This window comes from Dama dama, chromosome 14 (genome assembly GCF_033118175.1).
Source record: "Dama dama isolate Ldn47 chromosome 14, ASM3311817v1, whole genome shotgun sequence".
NCBI classification, from domain to species: Eukaryota; Metazoa; Chordata; class Mammalia; order Artiodactyla; family Cervidae; genus Dama; species Dama dama.
The window spans coordinates 1,756,931-1,776,088 of NC_083694.1; the positions used below are offsets into that span (position 1 = coordinate 1,756,931).

A 19,158-nucleotide genomic window follows, 5' to 3' on the forward strand; every position below is an offset into this window, starting at 1 on the left:
CTGGCGGCAGGGGTACCAGGCTGGCACTTGGAGCCAGCAGATTCCTTAGCTGGCCCCGCAGCCCCGGGATGAGGAGGGCTGCTCCGGCTGGAGGCCCGGCGAAGGCGAGGAGGTGGTGTGGGCCGGAAGCCGGAGGGGGTCCCGCTCCTGGGGTGAGCCCCCGCACCAGGCTGGGGTGGGGAGGACCAAGTCCGCATGTCCCTCTAAGACCTGGCAGGAGCTCTGCTTTGCCCTAGCTTCTTCAAGGAGACTCTGGACCAAGTTTCCCCCAAGAATTCTGATAACACACAGGGGATGTGGGAAGGGTGAGAGTTGGGGGCGGGGAGGGAGCCACAGGGGCGCCCACCTACCAGGGTGGCCTGACTCAGTCCGAGCAGGCCCGGCTGTGGGGGAACAGACTCTCCCTGTCCCTATAAATAGCAGGAACAGCCCCACCTCTCGGAGCAGGGCAGACTTAAAAAGCCCGGCGCCCTACAGCTTATCCCAGGAGCTGCCTCTGCTCTGGGCGACTCTCTTAACCAGCACAGGAAGGAAGGATCACGTGGCTTTTCCAGAGTCGTGGAGGATCCCAATTACTGGGACGTAACATGGGAAAGCCCCAGTGTCCGTGAGACAATGGATAAGGAGAAAACAAGGATGGAATGAAGTGGAACGCCATTAGCACAGAAGTCATCAGCCACAGGGTGCCTCTTGACTCCTCTGGGGCCAGGGTTTCCAGGCCCCAAGCGTGAAACGCAAAGCAGGCTTCAGGTCCTGCCCTGAAGGAGACACTGCTGACACTTTTTAAACCAGAAAAAAATCAAAGCTGCCCTGGAACCTACCCTGTGCTTCTGCGTAAATACTTTGCTATTTTATACTATGTACTGATAAAAGTGAAACTATTATTGTCATGCTGCATACTTTTTTCTAAATATTTTCACTGCAAAATGAGATGGATGATGGTGATGATGGCCCAACAACATGAATGTACTTAATGCCACTGAATTGCATACTTACGACTGGTTAAGAGAGTAGATTTATGGGATGTATATTTTATCCCAATGAGAGAGAGAGGCATGTGCGCGCACAGAGGACAGGGAGGAGACAGCGGGGCAGAGAGACAGAGACAGGGAGAGAAGTGGGGGAGAGACCACAGAGAGAAAGTGAGCGAGAACAATGCAGCTCTGGGGTGAGAGGGAACAGGGCCCTGCACCGAGGCTCATCAGGCAAGACGCCGGAGGTCTGGCCAGGACTGGGACTCTGTGAACGCTAAACATCGGTCAGTCTCGTGACCAAACCCCATCGTCACACAGCATTTTTGGCAGAGCAGAAAGTCACAAAGCAGAGGCCATTCGGCCATGGGGTCAACGCTGCATCTCCTCACCCCAGGTCTCCCCTTATATCACAAAGCGGGCATTCAGAAATGCCCGCACCCACAAGGGTGCTTGGCCGGGACACACGAAACTTGGCCCTGAAAAGGAGCTGCCTCTTCTTGCATCCCTCTTCCCCAGGGGACAGTGTCAGAAGCAGAGGCAGGAGCGGACTGAAGGGGTGGAGCAGGCCTGCATTTGGACAGCGAAGAAGAAAGAGGGGCTATTCTTTGTTTCTGAAGGACAAGGGGAACGGGCACAGAAGAAACACAGAGGTCCTCACCGGAGCTGCAGAAATGCGGCGGTTCTTGCCGGGTGCTGCGTTTTTCCTGTTGGCGTAGCGGGAGGCATATGTGCGGGGGGGCACCTGGGGGGGCATGGTCTTGCTCCGGGCCACGGGCTTCCCAGGAGTGTCCTTGGCAAAGTCCAGGGGCCCCCGACCCTCCTTCCAGCCCCGGGTGGCATCCCGCAGCATCTCTGCGTCGTAGGTCGACTTCAGGTTGAGTCGTGTGATGGCATCGTTGATGCCGTCGTAGTCCACGGACCCCAGCGGCCGCCCTGGACTCCCACCTCCTGGCTCCTCCTCCTCTTCTAGGATCTGGGGCCCCAGCAACTTGCCTGGAGGTTGTTCAACCAAAGACAAAGTGTTGATGTCACTGGGCTGGGAAACCTTGGAAGAGGAGGGGGACCCCTTTCTGGGAGGCAGGGGAGGAGTGTCCCAGATAGAGACTCGGGGAGGCAGAGGAGGTGGGGACAGTTTCTTAGAATAGTCTTCTCTGTCCCTTGGTCCTGGGGACAAAGAGAGCCCCCTATCTGAACCATCAAAAATGTAGAGATAGTCTTCGGCCAGGGAGCCTTTGGGCCAGGGATCTGGGCCAGGCTGGGAGCCCTGGGAGGTAGAGTGGTTGGGCAGCCCTTCCTGTGGGGAGACTGAGTTGTAATTGAGGGTAGGATCGGAGCCAGAAAGACCGCGTAAGAGCTTGAGGTCCTTCCGCCTTCCCACTGGCTTGCTGTAGAAGTCCAGGACAGGCTCATCCCAGCTGATCAGAGAGGGGTCTGCGTTCCGCTTGGCCCTGCTTTCCTCCTTGTCGTGCCGAAGCCGGGAAAGCGCATCGTACTCCATCTGCAAGGCTTCAGCCATGGCCAGTTCTTTGCGGCTGATGCCTACCGACTCCAGGGACTTCCAGTGTTCCCCACTGCCCTGAGTCGAAGACATGGTGAGGATGGGGGACAGAGCAGACAAGGAAGTCTCCTACTTCATGGCAACGTCTGGTCTGCAGGGTTGTGGCATGGTGTCTGGGCACCTGCAAGGGAGGGGTAAAAATATCAGTCATTCAGTCTCAAAAAGAGATGTGTCAGTAGTCTGACTGGGCCCTAGAATCTGGGCCACTGCCTGTTTCTTGAGTGTCTACAACAGATGGAAATAAACAGGAAGATGGAGAAAAAAAGAGATACCAGGACAACTTTATGTATGTGTTATACCCATCCACCCTTCCATTCATCCATATGTGTTTCTATCTCTGGTCCCTAAATCCCATCCTCATCTTGCTCACAGGTACCCCTAACCCTAAGGAAAGGGGAGGCACCTTGCATCAGCAAAGACAAAAAGATAGAGACAAGGGCTCTTCAGTCAACTTAAAGAGGACAGCTGTCCAACATGAACGGACCTAGAGATGATCATACTAAGTGAAGTAAGTCAGAGAAAGACAAGTTCCATAATGATATCACTGATATGTGGAGTCTAAAATATGATGCAAATGAACATATCTATGAAACAGAAACGGAGGCACAGACACAGAAAGCAGACTTGTGGTTGCCACGGGGGCAGGGGTGGGGAAGGCTTAGGAGTTCGGGATTAACAAACGCATCAAAACCTGGAAACCCAGTGTCCATCAGCAGGTGAGTGGATTAAAAAGTGTGATACGTCCACACAACTGAATACTACTCAGCAACAAAAAGGAGTTAATTACTGATACATGCAATAACATGGATGAATCTCAAAATAACTATGCTGAGAAAAAGAAGTCAGACAAAAGATTATGAGCATGTAGTATTCCATTTATATAAAATTCTGGAAAAGGAAAACTAATCTACAGTGAAAGTACAACTGTTACTTGCTTACTCAGTTGTGTGGACTCTTTGCAATCACATGGACAGTAGCCTGCCAGGCTCCTCTGTCCATGGAATTCTCCAGGTAAGAGTACTGGAGTGCGGTGCCATTCCCTTCTCCTAGGGATCTTACTGACCCAGGAATTGAACCTGCGTCTCCTGCTTTGGCAGGCAGAGTCTTTACCACTGACCATATATTTGTATGTCAAAATTTATGAAGTTGCACACTTTAAATATGTATAATTTACTGTATGTCAATTATACTTCAATAAATCTATAATGAAAAGTACGCTAAAGCCCAATGAAACAACTAGTCAGACTGCATGGAGATCCTCCCCAAACACATCAATACAAGCAATAAAACAAAATTGGCCAACAGGTAAGACCCAGGTGCCTGATGAAGGGAAGGTGTGCCAAAAATCTTGATTTCCCTCAGCCTTAGGAAACCAAACAGGAAGATCACACACACACACACACACACACACACACACACACACACACACATGCCTGGCCAGCTGCCTCTGCTGTGAGCAGCCCCGTTCATTTACTCCAGTGTTGGCTTCCTTCTCCTTCAGGAGCCGTGAGATGAAACGGCATGAAGACATGGTCGTGATGACAAGGTTAGCCTGGCCCAGTGGTTCTCAACTCTGGCTGCATATTAGAAACACTGGGAGAATTTTTAAAAGTACTGAAGCCCAGGTACTTTCAAGAGATTCTGATTTAATTGGTCTTCAGTAAGGCAGTGGTATTTTTAAAAACTCCCCAGGAGACTCTAGACTGGAGCCGAAGCTGAGAAACACAGACCTGTGTGTGTATGTGTGTTTCAGATTAGATTGGGACAGCTGAGTGTGAAGTAAGTCACTTCTGATGCTTCTCACCAGCAGCTGAGTTCACCAGTTCTAAAATTATCAAAAATCCTTCATTTTATTGTACTGCTTTGCCCAGCAAGTTACAAACATATAAAGCATGTCCTTCATGATAAGCAAATTGAAAACATCAATAGGAAAAAAAGTTCAGATAGATTCATGGTGGCAAGTTCCATCACACACCAAATGAGTTAGGACAAGAGCATCCTTTACATGCTGTCCCCTCCCAGATTCTGGAGCATCCGTTAGGCACAGGCTGGCTCCATGAGTCTTAGAATGTATTTCCCCAAAAATGGAATAGACCAAGCCCAGTTTCAGGGTATGCAAAATGGTTCTCTGCTGTTTCCCCTGTCTGTTGCGTTTCTCCACCCTTCAACATCTCCTTATAGATTACTTTTTATCCACAGAGGAAAAGAGAGAGTCCTGCTATTTAAAATTCCAAGGAATCGGATGAGCAGATGGAGATACCCAGAACTTGGCTGCCCAGAGATGGGACGCTGGACCCAGGAAAAGGAGACCCAGTGCTTTTGATAGGAGACAAGAGATAAACGCTCAAAGCTGAACTGAGCTTGCGCTGTGCTTGGTCGCTCAGTCGTGTCCAACTCTTTGCGACCCTGTAGACCATAGCTCGCCAGGCTCCTCTGTCCGTGGGGACTCTCCAGGCAAGAATACTGGAGTGGGTTGCCATGTCCTCCTCCAGGTTTAATCCAGAGAATGGCTGTATTTTTAGGCCCAAGCTGGAACAAGCACAGTAGTGAGACAGCTTGGCCTGGCACCACTGTGAAGAGAGAAACTAAGGCCATTGGAAATAATCTCTCAACTTCTGGCTTCTCTTGCCCACTGACTAACTGATCCACGCCTGCATTCAGCCTCTTTTTCTTTGGTTGGCCTCTGGGGAAGCAGCCCCCCTCCCGCTGACTTAGAAGCCCCCTGGACACTTGTCCAACCACTGGGTCTCCTCCACACGATGCTCCACAAACTCCCCTCCCCTCTCCCGGACTTTCACCTCTTCTCCTTAACTGGCTCGCTGTCTTCAGCACTTAAACATGTTCAAGATTCTTCTGGCCTTAGAAAGAAAAAAGAACAAAAGCCAGAACCCTACACACGCCCTGATCACCCTGACCTCCTGTCCTTCAGCTCATACCCTCAGTGCTCCCTTCCCGTCCCCGCCAAAAGCAGAAGACACATGGCGTTTCTCAGTTCTCCGTTATTTACTCCTCAACTCACTGTCACCTGACTTCTGCCCCCAACATTCCACTAGAATGCCCCAGCAACAATGCCCAGGCTTACCAGTCCCACAGAGGTTTCTATCTGCCGAGACACTGCTGCTGCACTTGGCTCTCAGACCATTCCCTTCTTCCCTATACCCTCTACCCGCTGGCTTCCATGACACTCTCTTTCTTGTTCTCGTCTTCCACCATTGTGCTCCTCTCCATGTCCACCCCTGAAACGCTGGCGTAGGCTCGGGACTCCATTCTCGGCCTCGGTTGGCATGACACCGCCCTGGGCAGTCTCGGTCTGTCTCCCCATTCATACAAGGTGCGTGCTGATAACCCCAAATGTGTCTCTCTCCCCTCAAGTCAACATGGCGACCCACATCTCAACCCCAGATGCCCAAAATGAATGACCACATTCTCATTTCCTTCACACAACCTTCCCCTTCCTGGTTCCCCATCACAGTGAACGGCACCACCCGGTCACCCAGGCTAGGCAGCTGACAGTCTTCCTAGATCCCTCCTTCCTTTTACCCCCATCCAATCACCAAGGCCTGTCCTCTGAATTCTTCCCAAATCTAGTCCTTCCTTCTATCCTAACTGCTGCTGCCCTAATTAGACCCATACCTTCTCTCACTTGGGCTATCGTAATAGCCTTCTAACAGTCCTTTGTCCTAACCTTTCCCTCTTTACAGCTTGCTCCCCAAAGAGGCTCGAGGGCTCTTTCTAAAGCGTAAATCTGATCATCTCACTCTCTGTTTAAACCCCTTCAAAGGCTATTTGATTCCTTTACAAGGCCTTTATCACCAGCCCACATCTCCCTCCCATCTCCAAACCATTCATTACTACCTATTTGATACCTCTGTGATTTTATGCAGTTATCTTCCTGCTCTGGGGTACCCTTCCCAGCTGCCAATGCTCTTCGCCTATTTGATTCTAAATGCTCAGACTTTGCTCAGACATCAGGCTCTTGAGGAAGCCTTCTCTGGACCCCCAGGTTGAACTAAGGGCCCTATCTTCAAAGTCCTTTCAGTCGTGTCCAGCTCTTTGCAACCCTATGGGCTGTAGCCCGCCAGGCTCCTCTGTCCAAGGGACTCTCCAAGCAAGAATACTGGAGTGGGTTGCCATGTCCTCTTCCAAGGGATCTTCCTGACCCAGGGATCGAACCCACATCTCCGGCATTGGCAGGCAGATTCTTTACCACTAGCACCACTTGGGAAGCAACTTATACATACCTCAAATATCAGCTTAAAATATTTATTCAAAATTAAATGTGTATGATTCTGTTGTCCCCAACTAAGCTCAAATTCCAATATCACCTCATTTCCACTGAGAAAAAATGCTCCTGAACTGGGACAAAAGGGTAGAGCTTTCTGACAGTAAGAATTTTCAGACATGGAGATGGGTGGTCAGGATACAGATGGATCCTTCCTTAAGGATTCTTCAAAGGAAGGACTGGGCTTCAACTAATAGGACCAGGTTTAGCATCTGTAAATGCAGGTGGGCAAATGGACAGGGCCACCACACAAAATGCCTTCCAGCCCTGGGATTCTTTGATTCTGACCTATTGATTCCCTTCAGCCCCTATTGATTTCTCAGAGGACTCCAAAGTTAGCCCTAGGAAGAGAAGAAAGCCCCAAGAGGGAACTTCCTGGCAGTCCAGTGGTTACAGTTTGGCGCTTTCACTGCTGCGGGCTCAGGTTCAATTCCTGGTCCAGGAACTAAGATCCCAGAAGCCACTCGGTTTGGCCAAGGGAAAAAAAAAAGCCCGAGGGAGATCCAGCAGGCCCAGTTCCTAAGGCTCTTTTCAAACTGGAATTCAAATGCAGAAAGCTGAGCTACCCTTCTCTAACCACCAGCCCCCTGGCTCCCAGCCAGGATGCCACCAGGCCAAGCAGAGGAGGCCCAGCCCGCTGACAAGTCTCGTGTCCAGGGCGACACCGGCAGCTGCCTTCCAGCGCAGTGCTAGGCTCCCTCTACTGCGGACGGGCCCGTGGTGCGCAGACAGGACCAGGAGGGCCATCCCCCAAGGCGGAGTGAAGGCTCAGAGCTGCAGCAGGGGTACCCTAGAGAAAGAGGGAAGGCAGGATCCCAGCCACCTGGAGCTAGAGGGAGCTGGCTTCCCCTGAGAACTCGTTCCTGAATTGCATCCTCCAGGAGGGGTATGGATACACGAAGTATTTTAGGAATCAGAGTCTCGTGTTTCTTGCCTCCCCCATTCTCTTTCCAATTCAGTTCCCTCCTAGCCAAACTCTGCTGGGTTGACAAATTCTCTATTCCTTGAGTTCTCAAGGGCTACTAAGGATTCTGTTTAAAAAAAAAAAGAAAGAAATATACATTATGTAGGATCAAAGGAAAGAGCTGGAGTAGAGGAGGACCGGGCTCTTTGCTACTCGGCAGCTCATCCAGGAAGAGAAGGCAGGGGCCAGGACCACTCTGTCACAAACTGCAAGGAGCATCCAGACACTGTACTCTATGTGATTGACACCGTCTACCACAACAAAGAGAGTGGTGCCCCAGCTATCTTCTCTTCCAGTATCCATCTCTTAGAAAGTAGATGAAAACCATCTGAAAGACCATTTTCAGCCAGTTACTTTTCACCTGCATGTACTCATTATTAACATTTCCCCACATTTGAACACACTTTCTCTGCTTAACATCTGAAAGTAAGATGCAAGCACTTCATTTCTAAATACTTTAGCCTGAATCTCTACAGAACCAGGACATTCTCTGAGGTAAACACAATGCCAGTTAGCATACTCGCAAAATGTAATGCTGACCCAATAATACTACCTAATATAGGGCCCACATTTGAATGTTTGTAATTGCCATCTGGTAAGTTTTTCAAACATACAAATTCCTGGCCCTTCTCCTGGAGGATTTGATTTAGTGGGGTGAGTTCCTGGACTCTGAACATTTCAAAGACCCGCAGGCAATTCAGATGTGTAGATCTGACACCAAAGACTAAAGTTTCAGAACCACCAGGAGGACAGGAGGGAAAGGGACCCCGAAGAGCACCAGGCAGTCAGCTGGTGACGGGAAAGGGGCTGATGGCCAAGCGGGTCGGTGCCAGGGTCTAAGCAGCACCAGGCACCAAACCCAGTTCACACAGCTGCCAACAGATGGCTGGAGGTCAGCAGGGGAGGAGGCCGGTCCGGGCCGAGCCACACAATGGTTCAGAGTCAAAGGGTGGGGAGAGTGGAGAGGGCACTCCCTGCATTGAGCTGACTCTGTGCAGGGCCTGTGCCAGAGAGGGTGGGGCCCCAGGGGCCGGCGGTGACACCAGCTCTGGGTGGAGAGCGCTTCCTGCTGCCTCGCTGGAGGGCACTGTATCAGAACTGCCCTGCTTGGGACAGACTAATGGGTCTGGGTCCTCTCCCCACATCCTGAGCCACAGAACTGGATTCTAATGGGTGCTGAGTACCAGCTATGTGCCAGGCGCCATACTAGACCCAAGCTTTCAGTTGACGAAGGCACAATTCCAGGAAGCTTACGATCTAGCAAAGGTGACAGATGTATCATAAACAATTCAATCCCCTCCTGAACCTTGCACATCTTGGCCCATCTTCACCAAGCAGGGGAAATGGAAAGTTATCAAGAAAGGTGGTGAAAAATATGCGGTCTCAAGCCCCTGTCTTCCCTAAGATGACTCAGTTCTAGGGCTGCTCTAGGAGGAGACCTTCCACACCACCTCTCGGGACAGAATGGGTCAAAGGGTTGGAGGCCATTAGGGCTTAATGCCTTTGACTCACAGTTTTCTCTTCTGAGAGGACCCTCCCCCTAGCCACGCCCGACAGCCACACTTATCCAGACCCCCACTCCAAGGGTTCTGCAGCCAGGGCCCCATCGCCCCGCCCCTCAACCCACACCCTACTGTCCTGCTCCACGTCTCCCCGCCCACAGCTCCAACAGGGAAGTCAGCGTGCTCTGGGCCAGGAATCTGACTCCTCCAGCAGGGAGGTATAACCAGAAGTCAAGTAGGTCAGCTCTCTGCCTCAAACAGATATGCAGCCGATCCCTGCTTCAGTAATGAAAACCTACAGGTTTTATACAACTCTACAGGCTGCTTTGAAGTCAGGCCCATCGCTGAGTAACACACACCAACAAAGTCTTTCTCTTATTAACCATGTTTTCTCTGCGTGGTTCTCACTTAGCTCCAAATGTGGAGGAAAGAGACTCGCACTCTCTTCCTACTCACACAGCCCCTCTCCAGCACCCTCTTAGCCAAATTAGAGCAGTCCCATGTAGTGCAGTCTTTGCTACTGGACTTACTTTCCTCTCCTGGGCCTATCCTGGATTCTCCACCAATCTGAAGCCAAAGCGGACCCAAGAGCCCTAATAAGAGGCTCTCTGGTCCTAAGAAGGCAGAAGGTCAGGGGGCCGTGTGACACGGTTACATCCGTCGGGTTTGCATTCAAAGTGCCCAGTCCCTGCTCAGGAACCACTTGTGCAGCAGGTTCTGTTCAAAGCACACACACACATGTACACGTGCACACACATGGAATCCCTGGGGCTCAAAGCTCCTGGCACACACCCTGTAGACCTGGGGTCTTGGTATTAAGAGAGTCGGGGATGGAAGAGGTGAGGCGGCAGCTCACGGCTCCTCTCAAAACTTTCCAAGAGCCACCCTGTTACAGACGGCAGGGCCCGGGACCAGGAGCTGGCAGTCAGCTGAATGGAACATTTGGCAAAAAGGAAAGAAAGGTCTTGGCAGCATGTGAGTTTCTAACCCAGGAACCATCCCAGGAGCCAGAGCAGCCACACCTCCCCTCTGTCTGGGCCACGTTTCCCACTTTCTCTGCTGCCTGCCCTCCGCTCCAAGAACCAGTCCTTCTAGTTCAGATCAGTTCCCACCAAAGTGTACCCAACCTACCTACAGGAGAAAAACAACCTAACGTTTCCAAAATCTAAAAAACCTCAGCCTCTCTGAATCTACTGTAGGCCCCTGAAGCACAAAGGAAGCCCCTCAAGGAGGGGGGATATAAGAAAGCGGGTGCAGGAGGGGACACAGCCATTCCGAGTGCCGTTTGCTGGCTGCAGCTGAGAGCTCCTGCAAGACTAGACTGCTGCCTGTCACCTCCAGCTGAACCTCCAGTCTAGCTTCCCCAGCTCATGCCCGCTGAAACCCAGTTCTCCGGGATTCTTGCGTGGGCTGGGAAAACTCCCTAGAGGAGGCCAGCCCATTAAGCAAAATCCAGAAAGCAGGTCACAGCTGTTCCCATCCAGCCAAGGCACCGAAGTGAGGACCCAACACACCAGCCAGGCTCTGCTCTGCCTGGAGGAGTCCCCGGAGGGAAGAGGACAGGTGGTGTCACTCTGGCTCACGGCTCCAGCGCAGACTCTTCAAGTCCTCACAAGCTGGGCAGGGCCAGCCCATCAGAGTCTGCAGGGAAGAAGAAGGGAGCGCTGAGCAGCATCGCAAATGACGGCCCATGCCCACAGCAAGAGGATGGGGAAGTATCTCAGGGTAACCACCGAGGCATCAGACTAGCCAGAGTCAACTGAATAACGCCAGTGAGACCATCCTCCACAAGAATGGCATCATTGCTGCCGATCAACTCTCTGATCTGCAGGGAGTGTCTCCAATTCATTCACTTGTAACAATTCTTCAGCTGTTTTCTGGTAGCACCTTTCTTGGACATCTGAAAGGCTAACTCCCGTCTCCGTGACAGGATCCGCCTGTCTAATAGAAATGAATAGAATGAGCCCCACGAACAGTCAATGCACTTGCTCTGGGTCTCACCGCAGAGCTGGGAAGCGCCCATGACCCAGGGCGGGGAGGCCACACGGTGCTGTTGGTCCTCAGAAACAAGCCTGGCCCAGCCCCATGCGCCTCCCCACGAGGACACGCTTGGCACTGATGATGGCCAGACCCCGGGACGAGAAGGACCTGGGGGCTCGGTCCCCAGAATGACCCCACAGAGTAGAGGAGGGGAGCCAGCAGCCCCCTCACTGTGGTGCTGCCTCTGGGGAGGGGCAGGGCGACGGCTGGAAGCCCCAGCTGAGGAGCCAGCAGGCAAGCCAGGCTGTGTGGGCAGCTGAGAGCCACCTGTTTGGCTCAGAGAAGGGTGAAAGGAAGTCAAGCAGAAAAAGACTGAGCCAGTCACCCATGGGAACCTCGGAGGAGTGAAGACTGGCCCCCACGCCGTGCCCAGGGCAAGCTCCTTCCTGCCCTCTCAGCAGGGAGGCTCTGTACCTCCCTCCACCAGCTCTGGCCGCTGTCTCTCTGCCACCACAGTCCCTAACCCAGCAATCCTGACAGGCTGTCTGAATATCTTCCATTAGTGCTAGCTCCCCAAATCAAGAAAGTCCCTGACAGACTGCAGTCACTCCCCGGGGCCCAGAGCCACAGTAACCACACAAACCGCACACGTTCCCACCCCGCACACTCCCGCCCACCACACCGGCTCCAGCTCATCCTCTCAGCAGCTCCCCGAGGGCAGAAGAAGCTGGCCTAGACATCTGAGGGGACAGTTCCAGTGCCGCTGGCAAAGAAGCCTAAGAAAAGCAGGCAGGAAGCTGAACCCGAAGAAAAGGAAAATGGGGCCCCTAGGTTCCAGGGGCCTTCCCTGTCCACATTCCAGGCTGCAGGGCCAGGCTGGGCCAGCCAGGAGAGCTCACAGGAGGGAGACGCCAGGGAAGGAGATCCCACACACAGAGTCCCGGAGCGCCTTTGCCCAAACAAACCCGGTCAGCCTCAGCGGTGGCTGGTTATCCCCTAAACCAAAGGAGAACCCTGGGGTCCTCACAAACCAGGATGGGCAAGGGAACGGGTGTCAGTTCCCAAGTGGCCCCCTTCTTTCAGACCAGAAACCCCCCCCACACACACACAAAACACCACCAAACATCTGATACTGATTTACTCAGGGGTGTCAGAGGGACGTCTGCAGTTAAAAAGCTGAGTCTGAGGAGAAGGTGCTCAACCTAAGGGAATCTGGAAATGGAAAAGGAAATGGCGAGTGGCACCAGAAGAAATGATCCATCAGAAGGTGGAGGACACGGATCTCTGACACAGGCCTTGCCAGTCCTCCCCTGCTCCCAGCTCCCGACCTCTTCAGGGCACAAGTTCCCCTAAGCACTGTCCACAAGGCGGCCTGACCCTCTAAGTCACTGACCCCCCGATCCTTGGCTTTGGCTGCTGTTGGACTGGCCTCACTCCGCAGCCATGAAGTCCCTCTCCCCTCTTCCTGGTAGCAGACCGGAAGGATATCCTGCCCTGGATCAGCCAAGGACACCAAACCCAGGAGGAGACCAAGAGTTCTGTCTCACCAAGGTCAAAGGGGAAACCCCACTGGGGATGTAGGGCCCTAAGAGGGAACTGGGAGATGAGATCCTCCCCTAGACGGCCTCCCAGTGTTCAGAATTCCCAGACCACAGGGACGGGGACACCAGGGAGGGTGCTGGGAAGTGGGCAGAGGTCCTGACGGTGCCCGATCGCAGGGGATCCCAGCTAGAACTCCCCTCCACCCGGTCACCCCCTACCTACCCCTGTCACAGTGGTGGCAGCTCCAGTGCCCAGGGTCCTACTGGTCCCACTTGAGCCTTAGGGCCTCAAAAGCCATGAGTGCAGCTGGAGGCGCTTTTCTTCCTGCTTTCTTTGTCCTCTCTCCACCCCAGCTCAAGATCCTCAGAAACCTTCCCCAGCCAGCTGTTTCAAACTGGCCTTACTTCTTTGACGCTCTGAGTGTTTCCTAAACATTCTGATGCTGTGTACTGACATGACATTACGATGGGGACACAAGAACAACACTTTTGTCTCAGGTGGTGTTACAACAACCACTCTGCATCTCTGCATGTGGAGGGGTGAAGATGTCTTTCCTACGTAGGAAGTAACCTGGGGGTGGGGAGTAGACAAGGAGCCCTGTCCGCTTCAGTGTTGCTCTGCACACCTCTGCATGTGGAGGGGTGAAGATGTCTTTCCTACGTAGGAAGTAACCTGGGGGTGGGGAGTAGACAAGGAGCCCTGTCCGCTTCAGTGTTGCTCTGCACATGCCCTAATGCCTTTTTCCATCCCCAATGTCCCACTTTGCACGGGAAGATCCAAGGGAGACAGAGGCCAAGGCGACACCAGCACAGGGACTCAGCTGCCCACCCGGCTCAGTGAGGCACACGCACATCCCACCAGCCCCACCGTGATGGGGCCCGTGCCCACGTGCCCCTCGCCCAGGGTCTAGAATAGGGCAGCAACAGTCAGAGGCTGTTCTCAGCAGGATTAGCGGCATGCCTGCAGCTGGAAGAGAGAAGCCAGAACGTGACCACATGTGGAGGCACAATGGAGCTAACCATCCATAGCTACCTTGCTGAAACACCACTGCAATGCATGTAAACATCATTACAAATCTCTCAAATTAGTACCCCAAAGCTATGTCCCCTGTCCTGCCTGGAGTGAGGGTATCACACTTATTCCCGTGAAAACAAAGCGAAGGTTGCAGGGGGCAGGGGGGCTGTACTACAGGTTGACAGAGAGGAAGACTAAGTGTATATGTGCGTGCATGTTTGCATGCTAAGTCATTTTGGTCCTGTCTAGAGTCCTGTCTAGAGTGGGTTGCCATGTCCTCCTTCAGGACCTGACAGCTTCTACACACTCCTATAACATAGGACTCCTAAAGAAATAGTTATTACCATCTCCCTAAGTTATGGGCACTAATCAATCTAACAGTTGTGTAACAATCTGACGCATGTTACTAACCTGGTGACTGACTACGCCATGAGGGTCACAGCCAGTGAATAAGGTCAGCAGTTACTCTTCAAGGACTCTAGCACACTATGGCAACAGCCGATACCCAAGTGTGACCCTAGCCTCGATGAGTGAATATAAGCATCAAAGAAACAGAAGGAAGGAAACAGACCTTTCCCCCACCCCCACCCTATCTGGCATTCTGTGCCAGGTATTGTCTTGTTTCATCCTTATAACAATCCTTAAATGTGCATATTATTATCCTTACTTTATGAAAACAGGAAAGGAATTGAGTAATTCGCCCAAGGTCACCCAAGTAGTAAAAGAGACTGAGTCAAATTGTTATGAATCAATTATATGTCAATAAGCAAATAAAAAAAATTTAAAATAAATAAGTAAAAGCTAAACTGAATCTTGTTTCAAGCCAAAATTGTTGGAGGTCTTTTTCCCATTCTGTTATGAAGACCTAGGAATATCACATTTTACCAAATGTTCAAGCTGATATTGGTGACTATTCTGGTATACTCCTGTGCCAGGGAATCCTGGAGCTCTGGTCAGGTCATGCGTCCAGTGAGAAACTCTGTCTCTCCCCTTCCTTATCAGGTACTCAAGACTCCCCACACCGAGTCCCAGCCCAGTCCCCTGCATGCCCCCCAAAGCGCTGATGGTCATTAACCATTCTCCAGGGCCCCACGCTCTTCTACAAACTGTCACTCATGCGAGCACTCTAGAGCACTCCTTTGCTCACGCGAACGCTCTCTGGAACACGCCTTCGCTCACGCGAGCGGCCTCTGGAGCACTCCTTCACTCACGCGAGCGCCCTCTGGAGCACTCCTTCGCTCACGCGAGCGGCCTCTGGAACACGCCTTCGCTCACGCGAGCGGCCTCTGGAGCACTCCTTTGCTCACGCGAACGCTCTCTGGAACACGCCTTCGCTCACGCGAGCGGCCTCTGGAGCACTCCTTCACTCACGCGAGCGCCCTCTGGAGCACTCCTTCGCTCACGCGAGCGGCCTCTGGAGCACTCCTTTGCTCACGCGAGTGCCCTCGGGAACACTCCTTCGCTCACGGGAGTGCCCTCTGGAGCACTCCTTCCCTCACGCGAGGGCCCTCTGAAGCATTCCTTTGCTCATGCGTGTGCCCTCTGGAGCGAGCACTCCTTCACACGAGCGCCCTCTGGAAACCTCCTTCGTTCACGCCAGCGCCCTCTGGAGCACTCCTCCCATGCGAGCGCCCTCTGGAGCACTCCTTCGCTCACGCGAGCGCCCTCTGGAAAACTCTTTCGCTCATGCGCGTGCCCTCCGGAGCAAGCACTCCTTCGCTCACACGAGTGCCCTCTGGAAAACTCCTTCGCTCGCGCCAGCGCCCTCTGGAGCACTCCGTCCCTCGTACCAGCGCCGTCTGGAGCACTCCTTCCCTCGTGTGAGCTCCCTCTGAACACTCCTTCGCTCATGCGCGTGCCCTCTGGAGCACTCTGGCTTGCCCGACCTGCCCTTATGTTAGAGCCTTCTTTTCATCTCCTATGACGGAAAGTGACTTTGCTCTCTTTCAAATGTCTGTAAAAATTTTAATGCATCCCACTGTATTTATATTGTTTTGTATTACCCCACTGGTGATTAGAATAAAAATAACTTATCCATGTAGGTGGGGCTTCCCTGGTGGCGCAAAGGTAAAGAATCCGCCTGCTAATACAGGAGACGTGGGTTCGATCCCTCGGTCAGGAAGATCCGCTGGACTGGGAAATGGCAACCCATTCCAGTATTCATGCCTGGGAAATCCTACAGTCCATGGGATCGCAAGAGTCAGACGCGACTTAGCAACTAAAAACAACAACAACAAACATCCATGTACATGGTTTATAACTACAAAGCTCTTTATAAATATAAGCCCATTAATCTTAAGGAAAAAATTACCTCCTATTTGTCTTTGTCTTCCCCACAATGCTCAATACGACGCTTTACACACAGGACAGAGTTGTTAAACAGTGTGTTCTGAGGGTGCTCTGACCAACCTAGAGAAGAATTATCACTTTCCTGTTGTAGTATCAGGGATTCTGAAGCTGATAAGGAAGGCAAAATTGTAATTGATTTTTCCAGGTTGATACCCAATAGCATTTATTAGGTTCTCAGAATTCAAGTGTCCCCCCAGATATTAAGTACTCTAGTCTTGATTTCTATACTTTTTAAAGAAATGCTGCCTTGGGGCAACCATAGGACAACTGACTCATATTGAGCTTACAGAATTACCCCCTACATAAAGCTCACCTGTTCAGTTGAGTTTTTTGGAGTACAGTGTGGTTGCCCCAAGATCAGGGACCATGCTGAACTCAAGTTTATATTCTGAGGGTTTAGCACAAACCTGCTACTGTAAGATGATAAAATAACTGACCACCACCGTCTGCTGAGTCCTTGCCATGTCTCAGATAGTGCTCCCGGTAATTCATTTTGTCTGTCTTCTTCCCTGTTGTGCACTCAGGTTTACCATGTGCATTCAATGCACAATGGGTGATGGATGAATAAAAGATAAAATGCAAATTCCTCCAATGGTTCTGGCCAAATTAAACTACACCCCCTTTACCTTTTTCAGCACTTGTTTCACTCCCCATTCCGCCCCAATGCCGACTCATTGTTCAGATCTCAGCTAACATTTCTTTTCCACCAGGAATTCTGACCACCCTAAATGCCTCATTTACGAATTCTTTAAGCACCCCATACTATAGCCTACTCACTTGTCTGTGTTCTCCACCCAGCAGTAAGTTCTGGAAGGCTGTATGTGCTAGACACTGAAAGTACCTAAGGTTATTAGTATGCACTCAAAAAACATCTGTGAATGAACAGATGAGCTCTTTTTAAACAGTAACTGACAAGCTTTCTTCCCTCTGTGATCACGTCTTCACCCACAGACGACTTTAAGAACACTTGCCGCTGTCACCTGACTCTTGAGGAAGCCCCATTTCATTGAGAACCTGGGCCTCATTGACATTTTTCCCCCACAGGTCCCTCCAGTGGAGCAGAGAAAGAACCCAGGTCCTAGAGGTATCCTGACCTACATTCAGACTCTGGCTCTTTTCTCATTAGTTGTACAACCTTAATCTTGGTTTGAATCTAAACCTAAGCTGAACCTCAGTTCTCTCATCTGCAAAGGAGGATGGGACAATTTCATCATCTATTTCCTCCAAGGATGGCAGTGGGGGTTGGAATTAAGGTTTGAAAAGCTACAGGAAGACAGACACTCAGTGCTGGTGGCTATTCTTTTTTATCACGCTTTGCTTGGTATTTTTATTATGCCTTGCTTGGTATTTGAACTTTTTCTCAAATGGCTCCTTTTTGCCTATAGATGTTGGGACCATCTATAATAGCATAACCAAAATTGCACTTCAGAGAACTGACAACCCTTTGGAACCACTCTTTCAAAATCTCTTGTCAGGGAACTATATCCATCTTTTCTATTAATTAAAAAAAAAGAAAAAAAAAATCTGTCTTCCTGAATTCTAAAGTGTAAATCTGACATCCTAGTTATAATATTTTTGGGGAAAATATAGTCGCCTTTTCCCAGGTGCCCATAATGTCCAACTTTCTAACAATCTCTCCATTTTGGGTCAGAATTAAATGAGTCCTCCAGTGCACCTCGTACTTTAACTTCTTTTACCCTTTGGAAGACACAGGAGCGTGACAAGTCAGGAATGGGGCAGACACTCTGCTTTCAGAAACGTGGGGCCCTCAAGGTGTCTCAACAGTGGCCGGGTGCCATCAATCACTCCAATCTGGGCTCTAGGTTAATCTGGACCTGAGATGAGAAGAGCTCATATCTGCTTCTTCACCTGGCAAGGCAAACTGTGCTATTTCCTCAAAATGGAATCTCCTCGGCTCTCTATTCCTTTCCCCCCACTCTGTGCCTTCTGGTTTGCCGTCAACAGTAGTAAGTAGACTAAGATAAAGAGAGAGAAAAACGTGGCAGGAGAGGATGCCTCCAGTTCAGCTTAGTCGCTCAGTCGTGTCTGACTCTTTGCGACCCCATGAACCACAGCACGCCAGGCCTCCCTGTCCATCACCAACTCCCGGAGTCCACCCAAACCCATGTCCATCGACTCGATGATGCCCTCCAAGCATCTCATCCTCTGTCACCCCCTTCTCCTCCTGCCCTCAATCTTTCCCAGCATCAGGGGCTTTTCCAATGAGTCAGCTCTTCACATCAGATGGCCAAAGTATTGGAGTTTCAGCTTCAACATCAGTCCTTCCAATGAACACCCAGGACTGATCTCCTTTAGGAGGGACTGGTTGGATCTCCTTGCAGTCCAAGGGACTTTCAAGAGTCTTGTCCAACACCACAGTTCAAAAGCATAGAGGATGCCCCCATGCAAGCTTTTTCCTGGTGGGCCTGGGGACCAGAGTGTGTGAGCAGCTCTCAGGACTGGCACCTACCTCCATGGTGGGCAGGATGCAGAAATAGAAGCTAACCTCTAAGACAGGATCCACGGGCCAAGATTTGGAATGAGGCATAAAACACAGTGGAAGAAACATCAAGGAGAAGAGAAGCCACCGCCCAGGAAACTAGTCTCGCACTAGGGTTGGCTGAGGTTAGCAGAGAAAGGTCCAGGATGAAGAGTGTTGAACAATGTTTTCAAGAAAGGCGAGTGGCAGGTGCGAACGTTAAGGAGGAAGGAAAAAAGTTTCCAAAGAGGCAAATGATTTTTGGTCTCTCGTTGAAACACTATGGAGCCTCTGCTAGGTGAGACTTCCTACAAGAAGTTCTCAAGAAGAGGAAGGACGAATTGCTAAAGATCCCTTGTCACAGATTCTATATTCTGCCCCAAGACTATTGGGACTGCTCTCCTCTTCCTCCTCCATACCTTGTGGGCTTCTTCCCCAAAGCTCAAAAGGTGTTCTGTGTCATTAATCTCTTTAACACTACAGGGATTTGAGGACAGTGAATTCCATCATCAAT

The 19,158-nt window shown here is 51.2% G+C and overlaps 1 protein-coding gene and 1 non-coding gene across 7 annotated transcripts in view; both read right to left on the bottom strand.

Moving 5' to 3' along the window:
- Positions 1-19,158, bottom strand: part of PIK3C2B (phosphatidylinositol-4-phosphate 3-kinase catalytic subunit type 2 beta) — a 68,562-nt gene that overhangs the window by 45,649 nt on the left and 3,755 nt on the right. For all 6 annotated transcript variants that reach the window (XR_009695724.1, XR_009695723.1, XM_061159885.1 and 3 more), the window contains exon 2: positions 1,633-2,653. Coding sequence is in view for 4 of the 6 variants with exons in the window: in XM_061159885.1 (XP_061015868.1) it covers positions 1,633-2,565 (933 nt within the window). In the remaining 2 variants the exon portion in view is untranslated. The remainder of the gene's footprint in view (positions 1-1,632; positions 2,654-19,158) is intronic.
- Positions 14,215-14,344, bottom strand: LOC133069736 (small nucleolar RNA SNORA3/SNORA45 family). The gene has a single exon (XR_009695960.1). It is a non-coding gene; the product is annotated as a small nucleolar RNA SNORA3/SNORA45 family (small nucleolar RNA).